The sequence below is a fragment of the Mustela nigripes genome, chromosome 7 (genome assembly GCF_022355385.1).
Source record: "Mustela nigripes isolate SB6536 chromosome 7, MUSNIG.SB6536, whole genome shotgun sequence".
Taxonomy (NCBI): domain Eukaryota; kingdom Metazoa; phylum Chordata; class Mammalia; order Carnivora; family Mustelidae; genus Mustela; species Mustela nigripes.
The window spans coordinates 127,285,238-127,297,265 of record NC_081563.1 but is presented as its reverse complement, the minus strand read 5'-3'; the positions used below and the strand labels follow the sequence as shown (position 1 = coordinate 127,297,265).

The 12,028-nt window shown below is 50.1% G+C and overlaps 1 protein-coding gene across 5 annotated transcripts in view; it reads right to left on the bottom strand.

Moving 5' to 3' along the window:
• Nucleotides 1-12,028, bottom strand: part of EYA2 (EYA transcriptional coactivator and phosphatase 2) — a 272,876-nt gene that overhangs the window by 41,160 nt on the left and 219,688 nt on the right. For all 5 annotated transcript variants that reach the window (XM_059407158.1, XM_059407157.1, XM_059407161.1 and 2 more), the window contains one exon: nt 9,428-9,517. In XM_059407158.1, the coding sequence (XP_059263141.1) occupies nt 9,428-9,517 (90 nt within the window). The remainder of the gene's footprint in view (nt 1-9,427; nt 9,518-12,028) is intronic.

The window sequence follows — 12,028 nt, the reverse complement described above, 5'->3', positions numbered from 1 at the left end:
CAGCACTGTATTGAGTCTGGGGAACCTTCTTTCCCCAACCAGATGGCCGTCACTCCTGTGGGAGAGGCAGCAGAGCACGGTGGGTGAGCCCTCAGACTCCGGAGCCAGGCTGCCTGGGTCTGGATACCGCCACCGCCAACTGTGTGACTCTGGTTCGCGTAACCTCTCCGTGCCTCAGTTTCTTCATTTGTAAAATGGGTGTTTTGGACTGAATGTGTGTGTTCCCGCCACAATCCATAAGGTGAAGCCCTGAATCCCAGAATTTGGAGCTGCGGCCTCTAAGAAAGTAAAGGCTAAGGTTAAATGAGGTCAGAAGGGTGGGGCCCTAATCTAATAGGATTAGTGCCCTTCAAGGAAGGGATGTCAGAGAGCCCCTTTTCTCAGTCTCTGCACGCGTACTGAGGAGAGGCCACGAGAACGCGAGGAGTAGGTGGCCTTCTACAAGCCAGGAAGAGAGTCCTTGCCAGAAACCAGATCTGCCAGCGCCTCGGTTGGGGACCTCCAGCCTCCAGAACTGTGAGAAAGTTCCTTTCTGTTGCTTAGACCATTCAGTCTGTGGTATTCTGTTGTGGTAGCCCGAGCCGACCAAGACAATGTGTAACAACGAGGGTTACACAAGTTGTGTGCCCCACGTCGGGCTCCCTGCTCAGCGGAGAGCCTGCTTCTCCCTCTGCTCCGTGCTCCTGCTCTCCCTCCCTGTCTCTAGCTCTCCAATAAATATATGAATTCTTTAAAAAACGAGTTAAAATTAAATACGATAGAAATTCCTGGTCTCAGTCGCACTAGACATAATTCAAGGGCTTTCTAGCCCCACGTCGCCAGTGGCCACTGTACTGGACAGAACATTTACAGCACTGTAGAAAAATCTACCAGACGGGACTGCTCTAGACCATCGGTTTCCAAATGGTTTTGACCATGACTTTCAGTAAGAAATACATTTGCTATCACACAGAGATTTTAATTACCGAAACATAATTTCTACGACTGGAACAATTTTCCAACAATATTCACCTGTTTGTGACGTACCCAATCATACTCTAGTTTACTCTTTTCTCCTTAAATTTCTGAAGAAAGGATGCTGGACTTCAGCCTTTAAATGGTCATGGTTTGGTTTTTCCAGAATGCTAGCGCCCCTTGCGTGGTAGGAAGCAAAAGTGCGGGAATGGGAGAATGACCTATTTTGAAGGCTTTTCCTCATTTCAGTCCCACAGGGACCTGCAGAAGAAGTGGTGACTCGGCCAAATTCAGTGCCTTGTTCAAGGTCTTAGAGCTAAGAAGGAGTGGGATGGGGATTTGAACCTGGGTCTTTCTGATCCCGGGGTGGCATCCCCATTCTCTTCCCAGTGCGAGGCCTCTCTGGGGAGTGGGAGCCTCCATGGCCGTGGTTCCAGGCTCTGGTCCTTCATGTGGAGCCAACCGTCTTGGAGTTTGATCTATGGAAGCCGCTTTCGTTTACTTCTCATTTTATCTTGAAATCTATTCTCCTTTTCAGACGTTTAAAACCCTCATTTCAGGGTTCCCTGGGTGGCTCAGTCCATGAAGCATTTTACTCTTGATTTTGGCTCAGGTCATGATCTCAGGGGCATGGGATCGAGTCCCAAGTCGGGCTCCACGCTGGGCATGGAGTCTGCTTCAGATTCTCTTCCTCCCCCTCCCTCGGCCCCTACCCTCAACTCTAAGGAAGTATAAAATAGGGGCGCCTGGTGGCTCAGTGGACTAAAGCCTCTGCCTTCAGCTCAGGTCATGATCCCAGGGTCCTGGGATCGAGCCCTGCATTGGGCTCTCTGCTCAGGGCCTCCTTGTGATCTCTGTCAAATGAATAAATAAAATCTTTAAAAAAATAAATAAAACGTTTACCTCATCCTAAGTAATATCACCTATGAAATCACCGGCTTAATGGCTCAGTCGTTTCCACCCCTAGACATGAGAAGGAAAAAAAACTTATACGTTTAACACTTTCTTTTCTCTTTTTAGTATTCAAGTAAAAGCCAGCTGCCTGAAGCCTGGGTTGGGCTGTCCACTGCGTGATCCAGGAATCTCGCGCAGCCGGCCGGCAGCTCTCAAGGCCTCCACGCCATGATTCTCTAGGGGCTGCCGCCGGCTTTTTGGGTGTGACAGTTCCTCACGCGCAGGGCAGTCCACAGGGCCGGGTTATTTGGCATTCTGGGTCCTGCCTGCGGCAAGCCAGTAGCTCTTCCCTTTCCCGGGATGACTGGCACCCTCCTTCCCATTTCCAAACACATCCTCCTGGCAGGATGGCCCTGCCCTTGGGTCTAGGGAAAACACACTGATGACAAGGATAAAGGTGTTGCAAACCCCGACAGTGTGTGCTCGTGGAAAGGACACAGTAACAGCGCCCACCCTCTCCCAGACACTGAGCTGGCCCTGGCTCACCACGGCCTCCGTTTCACGTCTTTCTCTTGCCCAAACTGAGCGCCTTCTTGCTGGAATTTGGAAACGCTCCCAGTCACACCACTGACCCAATCTCAGCCATTCAACAAGTTCTAGATTTTCAAATCTATTTTTAACCAAAGTTATAGTATCTTGAAATAGAAAGAACGAATTCTTGTCTTGAAGATTTGCATTTTTTAAGAGTGCAGGCCTTGGAGTCCAGCAAACTCTGGTTTGAATCTTGGGCTTAATACTTACAGCTGCCGTGAGCTTAGGCAAATCCCTAACCCTCTCTAACCTTTACTTTCCTCATCTGTAAAATGGGGGGAAAGAAACATGACGGGCTGCACAGGGTTGTCACAAATTCCTGGCACCTTTGCAGGATCCTATATGCACATGACGATAATGAAAAGAATTATAATAAAATAAAACTAATAATGCTGATAGCCATCAGTTACATCATGCTATTATGTTTTAGAGGGTTTATATACATTAATTCATTTAATTCTGAGTAATCTTATGAGGGAGGAATTATAATTACTCCCGTTTTGCAGATGAGGACAGAGGCACAGAGAGGTTAAGTACTCACCGGAGGTCACATAGCTTTTAACTGCAGAGCTGGGTTATGAACCCAGGCCATTTGGCCCCAGAATCTTTGCCTTCAACCATTGCCTCATATTGTCTTTGGTAAAGATCCACCAGACAGGGGAGGTTTGCAGTTCGTCCTTTGACTTTTTGCACCCATCAAAGACATTTCAAAATCTACCGAGAGCATGCCACCTCTGTGCTAGCATTCGGGTTGGGTAGGCACTTACTAGAAATGCTTCACACTTACTGTAAAGTGGGCTTCCCTGGCTGCCTACATTACCTCCTTTACCTGCCAACGAGGGAGAGCCCAGAGGCCCCTGAAGCTGAGTGGGCACAGGCAGAGTCTCAGGGGGTCCAGGAATGGTCTGGGAACAACCACTGAGAGGATCCGTTCCCAGGTCTGGATCTGGGCTTGCTCCTAGCCACACTCATCTCTCCGCATGACTTGCAAGGCTTGGCGGAGACCTTTCATGGCTCCGGGTCTCCAGGGGGCAGAGAGCAAATGATGGTCAACCCTGCGGATCTGGTTACAAACAGCCCAGTCTCTGCTGTCACTGTCGGGGACTTAGCCAGGCCAGAGAGTCCGCCTGCCAGCACAGGGCATCCTCGTACAGCGGAGGAGCTGGGCCCAAGAGCAGGACTGTACGCACTCCAGCTCTGATCTTACAACAGCCTACAAGGTATGTTTTCATCCTCGTTGTACAGAAGAGGCAACGGAGGTGCAGAACAGGATTTGCCCCAATGTGTGAAGTCACATTGTGTCTAAGATCACTCAGTGAACAGCAAAACGGGGTTCACACCAAAGTCTGACTTCGACGCCTGTGCCTCCACCACCACCGTTGGGTGTTTTCTCTGCTTTGAAGGTCACGGTTCTCTGCCAACCTTGCTTTTGCAAGCACCCCATTCATCCTGGGGTGGATCAAGGAAAGAGCTTTCTATGCCACAGCAAGTTCCTGCTGTCACCCAGCCTTTGGACAGGTGGAGACCAGCTTGGGCGTAAATGCCAGGGCCTCCCAGCTGTGGACTGCACCTGCGGGTGCTCGAGTCCCCCAGCACGCATGCGTGTGGGGGCGGGGAGCTCTCAGGACTCTGCTTCCTTCCTGCCCCTGGCAACACACTGAACCAGCCCAGGGGGCAACCCGTGCTCCTCACCTTCCAGCCTACACCTCGGCAGGGTGTCAGCAGGTGTCTGGCCCTGGGCAGAGAGTCCTGAGGTCTCTTATTCACTCCAAAATTTCTTTTTACAATGGAGCTGGGTTCTAATTCAGCTCCAAGTATACTTTCTTTTGCCTTCTCTTGGTTTCATTGGGTTTATGGGGAGATAGAAGAAGAAACCGAACTGTTGCATCTCCCAAAGCTACATGGCTTAATATTGGGGCAAATCCTAACCCTAGAGGAATGGGATGCTCCCACCACCTTCTCTAGGGGCGCACGCTTGCACACATGCAGATATGTTACATTCAGTTTCAGGGGTTCATGTACTCTTCACAGAAGCCAAGGCAGAAGCAGGACAAAGAGGAAAGACAGGGAAAATGAGGCCAGAACTTTCTCTAATGCGGAACCGCCATGCTTTGTTCACCCCGGGGCCATGTTGACCGGCATCTCCTCCCCTGCAGCCTGAGCCAGGAAGTCAAAGCCAAGAGAGCTGTGTTCCCTAGAGTCTCCGCTCAGCTGAATGGAGGCCGCAGGGCTAGGTCCTATAGCCCTGTATGAAGTGGCAGCTCGGGAGGCTCCCCACTAAAGGGCTTTTCTGGATGAGTGCAGGTCAGTGAGCCCCGAGGATGGTCTCCCCAGCTCTTGAGCCATAAGCGCACCAGCTTCAGTTGAACCCGCACCTTGCCCCGCAATCCAGCCAACGTTTTGGATGACGCGTCCTCTTGCCCAGCTTCCAAGCTGCTCCTGCACAAAGGTGAGGTGGCCTGGAGCGGGGAGCTGGTTGGCGGAATCTATGCCCAAGCTCAGCAGCTGGAGTCCGTGACCTTGTCGTATCTCTGTGTTGCATGCACGGCTTTTGAATCATTGTGAAATCAGGAGTTGTATTGTTCTAGCTCGTAGTAAGATAAACAACGTCTAACAATTTAAAGGAAACAGTTTGCCTTGGTACTGTGGAGTCCCCCCAGCCTTCGCCCAGCCCCGGAACACGCGCTGCACCCCTGGTGGAAAGGCGCCTGCTTGTTGGGCACGTGCGGCGGGTCAGGCTGTGTGTGGGCGGATTTCATCTCTCCCCCATCATCATTACAACCTGGAAGCTCGGTTGTTCTTCTACCTGTGGAGCACATGAGGGAAATGAGGCAGAAGAGAGGGAGACCCCTGCCCGGGGCACACTGCCAGGCATGGGCGGAGCCAGGATGCCAAGGCAGATGGAATGGATTAGAAGGTGCTTGCCTGGAGCTCAGGACAGGTGTCCTGGAGAGCCTGAGGTACAGCTGACCTTGGCACCTACCCTGTTTCTGGAGTCTTCCCCCTGGCTGCTTTCACATGGGAGGCTGGGGGCCTGACTTGACGGAGCTCAGGTACCTGCTTCTAGCCTTGCCCTCTCTGGTCTGTTCACCCAGCAGCCCGACGGAGAGCCTCGGAACGTAAGTCAGATGGTGTTCTCCTGCTTAAACCCCCCCAGCGGCTTCCTGTCACCCTGGGAAGATCAGCCAAAGCCTCAGGATGGCCCAGAGCCCCGTGTGGTCTGCAGCGCGCTCCCACTCCCACTGCCACCCTCCCTGATCCTGTGCCGGCTTCCCTGTCTCCGGAACCTGCCAGCTCGGACCATGTCTAAGGGCCTCTGCCCTGCTCTTTGGTCTGCACTCTCCCTGTCCGGACACCCACGTGGCCTGCTCCGTCACCTGGTTCAGGTGTCTGCTCCAAGGTGGCACAAGCCTTACCTGGTCGTAGCGAGTGAAACAACAGCTCCGGGACCGAGTCTGCTGGTCTCTCTTTGGGGCACTTTATCTGACATTAAATATTTGGTTGTTTGAGGTCTGCTTCCCCAGCTGGAAATTCAGTGCTTTAAGGGCGGGGATCTTGCTGGTCTCATCTGTCCCTGAGCCCACAGCCCTTGGGGGAGGGCTTCCCTGAAACTGCTGCTGCGACCGAGAGCGGACTCCCTTCTTTACAGATGGCCCCGCAGGCTCCGAGCAGAGAAGAGGGTCTTCTGACTTCAGCCCCTAACACCTAACCATCCATGCAGGGGCTGGTCTCGTGGCTTTGGGTGGGCCATGGCCCTCTCTTGACTCCCACAGTCTCCCTGGGGAGCACCGGGAGGCTGCCCCGTGGACTTGGACAGGGGCTCCTGCCCCAGCAAGCTAACGGTTTTAACATGGGCACCACGGTTTTAGTTCTGCTGGGGTGCCGTCTGGCACCGGGGACATTTCTGAAAAGCATTTAGGGAGTAAAAGCAAACTGGCTTCCCTGGGCAGCTCCAGCTGGGAATTCAATCCTTCACCAGGAGAGGTGGCTTCCGCTTCGGAACCAATGAGGAACAGCCGAGGGGGCTAAAGACATTGCCTTGAAATACACAACAGTCCAGCAAAACACCTGGCCCTCAGGCTCAGGTTCAACCCACACCAATAAAGTGCCCACTGTGTGTCAGGCGTTCTTACTGTGTGGGTCTTAACTCTTACCTCTGGCCGTCACTTTGGTATCTTCCCCGGGTGTCACAGACACCTCCAACCCCATGTGCCCTCAACAGAAGGATGGGTTTCCCCCCTGCATTCCCACATCTGCCCATCTCAGAGGATGGCACTGTAACCCTAGTCAAGCCAAGCCTCCCGCCGCACCCCAACTCTTCTCTCTCCCTCATCCCCCATCCAACCCCTCAGGAGCCCTCTTGGCTTTAGTGCAACCCCGAAGCCTTGATCCAACCAACTTTCTTCTGTTGCTTGGACGACTGCAATAATTTCTTTGCTGGTCTCCCAGCCTCCACCCTTTGCCCCCTGTTGCCCATTCTCCACGCAGCAGCCAGAGCAGTCCTTTTAAAACATAAATGAGATCACACAGCTTTTCCTGTTTAATGCTCCCTGGCCCCACGCTGTGTACAGCACATAGGATAAACTCTGATATCCACGACCCATGTCTGGCCCACACCTCCCTCTCCAGACTCTCTTATCCCAGTTGCCACTGTGCTTTCACTCATTCACTACAGTCACTGTGGCCTTCACACACTTCCCACCCCAGGGCCTTTGCATGTGCCGGTCCCACCTCTCTAGATCTCCACCTGGCTGGCTGCTGTCCTCTTTTAAGCCTCAGCTCAAGTGTCCCCTCCTCCAGAGGCCTCTCCTGACTCCCTCGAGAAATGCTGACCACCTCCTCACAGCCTACACCTCTCTCCCATCACTCACTGTCATATCTCATTGTCGTATTTTCTTCACGACCATCTCATTAAACGGACTTTCTCATTTATGGATTTGTTTGGCTGTTTACTGCCGAGGCCCCAGGCATTGAAGGTGACACAGCTGGAGTTCCTGCCCTCATGGAGCCAACATTTTAAGGAGGAGATCTTGAGAAACGAAAACCAGTCTGGATTTTTCAACTAAAGAGAGCCAATAATCGCTCTTCCTTGGCTAAAGCTCATCAGGTTTTGTGATTTGCAATCAGCCGACTGTATTACATTACGCTCCATAAATATTTGCTGAATTCAACTGCCGTGTTTGTTTTGCTCTTTTGTTCTCTCCCTCCCTCCCAGCTCCCTCTTTTTCCCCAAGACACGAGAGGTCACTGTAAAGCGGGCCTGCACATTGCATCTGGCTGAAGGGACACTCCTGGGCTTGATACTCACAGAAAAACCTACCATGCCAATGTTCTCTTTTGTCATCAATGACTTTCTACATAGATCCTCTCTTCGATTCCTCAAAAACTTGAAAACAGAGCTACCCTATGACCCAGCAGTTGCACTACTCGGTATTTATCCCAAAGATGCAAAAGTAGTGATCCAAAGGGCCACCCGCACCCCAATATTTACAGCAGCAATGTCCACAATAGCCAAACTATGGAAAGAGACCAGATGTCCTTCAAAGATGAATGGATAAAGAAGATGTGGTATATATACACAATGGAATACTACGCAGCCGTCAAAAAATGAAATCTTGCCATTTGCAATGACGTGGATGGAACTAGAAGGTATTACACTGAGCGAAATAAGTCAATCAGAGAAAGACAATTATCACATGATCTCACTCATGTGTGGAACTTAAGAAACAAAAACACAGGATCATAGGGGAAGGGAGGGAAAAATAAGAAGATGAAATCAGAGAGAAAGACAAACTGTAAGAGACTCTTAATCATAGGAAACAAACAGGGCTGCTGGAGGGGAGGTGGTGAGGGAAGGAAAACCTTCCTGATGATACATATTACTCATGCTCGGGGCCAACCAGGCTAGATCTGAATTCAGAGCCTTCATATTTCTACTTCACAGGCTAGTCCCAGGGATTTTTGATTCCAGGAAGAAATATTCCTGCTAAGATAAACTGGACTGTTCTTTCATACACAGGATAATTTTAAGGAACCTTAATTTTTCAATCTGGTAAACCAAAAACACAAATACAATTTGCAAAGCCATTTGATCCCTCAGTTAATCCTCTTATCAGCCAAAACAACAACAACAACAACAACAAAGCCACACCAAACCCCTTCTCACCTTGTAGAAAGCTGCTTGCTCTTTCATCAGAGGTAAGTCATGCATTGTATTTCCCTCCTTGCTCTGGCTACTAGGGAGCTCAGAGAGATTAACTCTGAACTTCACTGCAGGAGTTGGCCTCAGCTAGATTTTTTGGTACAGTGCTTTACCCTTATTAATTAACTTAGCTTTCTATTCCTTTGCTTTGCTTTTATAATTCAATTTTAAATATGTTTTCCATTTGAAATCCTTCTCAAATCTTTCTGCCACAGGCTGGATATAAACAAAGGAGTTAAATTCATTTCTGATGCTACCTCCTTCCCCTTTCCTATCTCTTTTGCTACTTGCTTCGGGCACAGAAGCAGACACTAAATAAGCACCAGTCCCTCTGCTTGCTCTCTCTCTCTGTAAAACGTGTTTTCAGGGGAATGTAAATTGTTTTTAAAAGCTTCCATCCTGGCCCACTGCTAATTATTACTGACCCAGGAGGATCTGTACTAATTTGCCTCAATAAACTTATTAAATAGTAAGTTTCAGGAGGAAGCGACCGCATGGCCTTAATTGGATTAGCGAAACCGCCAGTGGTCATCGCCGCCAGAGTGGCGAGAAGCCCACTGGCCGCATGGGGCAGCTGTGGCGATCAGCTGGCCAAGTGTGTTTTCAATAAACTGTCGCTGGCCACAGCGTTGTGCCTTCTTGGGGGTTGTCAGCAAAAGTTTCTAGCCTCTAAAGGAAAAAGGAAAAGCAGAAAAGAGAGAAGGCCGCATCTCTTCCCCTGAACCCGCCGCAGGTTGTTAAGCATGGGGACTATGATGCGGGACGGGGGGGCGGGGGGTGCCAAACCTCCAGGTCGTTGAAGAACAGATGCGTATCTGCAAGGTTGAAGATCATTTCTTCCATCATCAGGCCGATGCGCACCGACGTCGTGGTGTCCTGGTAGAAAGAAAGGACAGAGTCACCTGCCGGCGGCGCCTCTCTCTCCCATCCCCCTGCTGACAGGCAGTCAGGGTCATTCCTGATGGGCTTCCACGTGGTCTCAGCTGTGTCTCCATGTGCGGTCAGGGTGATGATGCCTGACGGCTTCCGAGATTTCCCTTCTAGGCGCCCCTAGTTTCTACTAGCCCTCTCCCCCAAATGTCCCTGCAACTGCGACTGTGCTCAGCGTTGCCAGATCCAGGAATGGCAGCAAGAAAGGAGGGCCCCCCCAAGCCTTTCCCCTTCCAGGGAGGCCTAGAAGACTGCAGGGAAGCAGTGCAGACTGTCTAAAACCCACCGCGAGAGCCGACCTGTATGTTGGTTGTCTCTTTACTATGGTCTCTGTGGATGTCGTCAGACTCCTCCCGATACGTGCACTATCATGGTGACCTCGCAGGAGGATTAATTATAAAAACAAGCGCACAAACAAAACCCCATGATGGCCCATCCTTACCCCGGAAATCTAGGCCGCCATTAAAAAAGCAAAGTCATGTGGGAGTTCCTGATGTAAAACTATCACCAAGATATGAAGGAAAAACTGTGCAGTAAAAGGGTCCCTTCTCTCTCCCTCTCCCCTATACACAGGCTGTGATAGACTGCGGGACTCTTCACCCATATTTGGGGTCTCTTCCTGGAGAGCTTCTCCCTGTAGGAGGGTGACCCACACACGACACCCATGGCTCCAATCTGGTTTGCTGCTTGTTGGCATATGGCTCATAAGCTAGGAATGAATTTCCACATTAAACAAATTTTTTTTGAGAGAAAGAGAGTGCATGTGTGTGCAAGTGTGGGGAGGGGAAGAGGGAGAAAGAATCTTCGGCAGGCTCCACACCCAGCATGGAGCCTGATGCAGGGCTTGACCCCATGACCCTGAGGTCATAACCTGAGCGGAAATCAAGAGTTGGACACTCAACCAACTGAGCTACCCAGGCGCCCCTGACTTTTTCCATTCTTCAACAGTGTATTGTCTATGGCAAGTTTGGAGCTTTAAAGGCAGAGGAGAGCAGGAGCCACAGAGACCAGGTGTCCTGCAAAGCCTAAAATATTTATTATCTGGCCCTTTGTAGGAAAAGTCTGGCAACCCCTGAAATATACCCTCCCTGTTTGACTCAGATGTGACTGTGTGACTTGTGTGGGTAATGATATGTGAGCAGAAGTTGTGTTTCATTTCTGGTCTGAAGCTTTAAAATCAAGTGCATGGTACTGGGTATTTAGCCCAAAGATTCAGATGTGGTGAAAAAAAGGTCCATCTGTACCCCAATGTTCATAGCAACAATGGCCACAATTGCCAAACTGTGGAAAGAGCCAAGATGCCCTTCAACAGATGAATGAATAAAGAAGATATGGTCCATAGATACAATGGAATAGTACGCCGCCATCAGAAAGGATGGATTCCCAACTTTTGTAGCAACATGGACAGGACTGGAGGAGATTTATGCTGAGTGAAATAAGTCAGGCAGAGAGAGTCAATGATCATATGGCTTCACTTACTTGTGGAGCATAAGGAATAACACGGAGGACATTAGGAGAAGGAAAGTAAAAGTGAATTGGGGGAAATCAGAGAGGGGAGAAGAACCATGAGACACTGTGGACTCTGAGAAACAAACTGAGCATTCTGGAGGGGAGGGTGGGGGGTTGGTGAGCCTGGTGGTGGGTATTAAGGAGGGCATGTATTGGATGGAGTACTGGGCATGGTGCAAAAACAATGAATCTTGGAACCCTGAAAAAATAAAACAAACAAACAAACAAAACCCCAATAAAAGCCAGTGTATGGTTGGTCATGTTCTCTCCTCCTACTTCACAAGACTAAATGTTCCAGAGACAAGATGATGTGGGTCAGAGCTGCAACAAACCAGGACGGGCATATACCATAAAAGAGAAGTGGATGATGTCTTGGAGATGCTTGTTACCTCACCTATCCTAACTGATACATGTGAAAAATACTCAGCACGATGGCTCTCAGTTCTGGCTGTACACTGCAATGACTGGGAGCACGTAAAAAATCCTGATGCTCAGGCCCTCTCCTGGGCCAATAAAATCAGAATTTCTGAGGATGGAGTCCAGGCATCAGACATTTGGAAATCTCTCCACCCTCCTAATTTCAATGTGTGGCCAAGGTAAGAACCACTGGTCTAAAAGGATATACAACACTTGGTGATAGTCCAGGTTAATATCTTTTAAGTGCTTTCTCTGTGCAACTGTACAAATTAACTCAATTAGGCCCCACAAAGACTTATGAGTTGCGCATTACTATTTCCCCATTTTACAGATGATAAAACTGAGGCCCAAAACGATTAGGTAACTTGCTCAAGGCCCCGCAGCTAGTGGGTGCTGGGATGTGAACTCAGGTTATGGAGCCCCAGAGCAGCCCTGCTTGTGCAGAGGCCTTGGAAAGGCTGTGGTGGCAGGAGGCATGAAGGGGACCTTGTACACATCTTTTCCTGCTTGAATTTTTCACCAGGAGGCTGT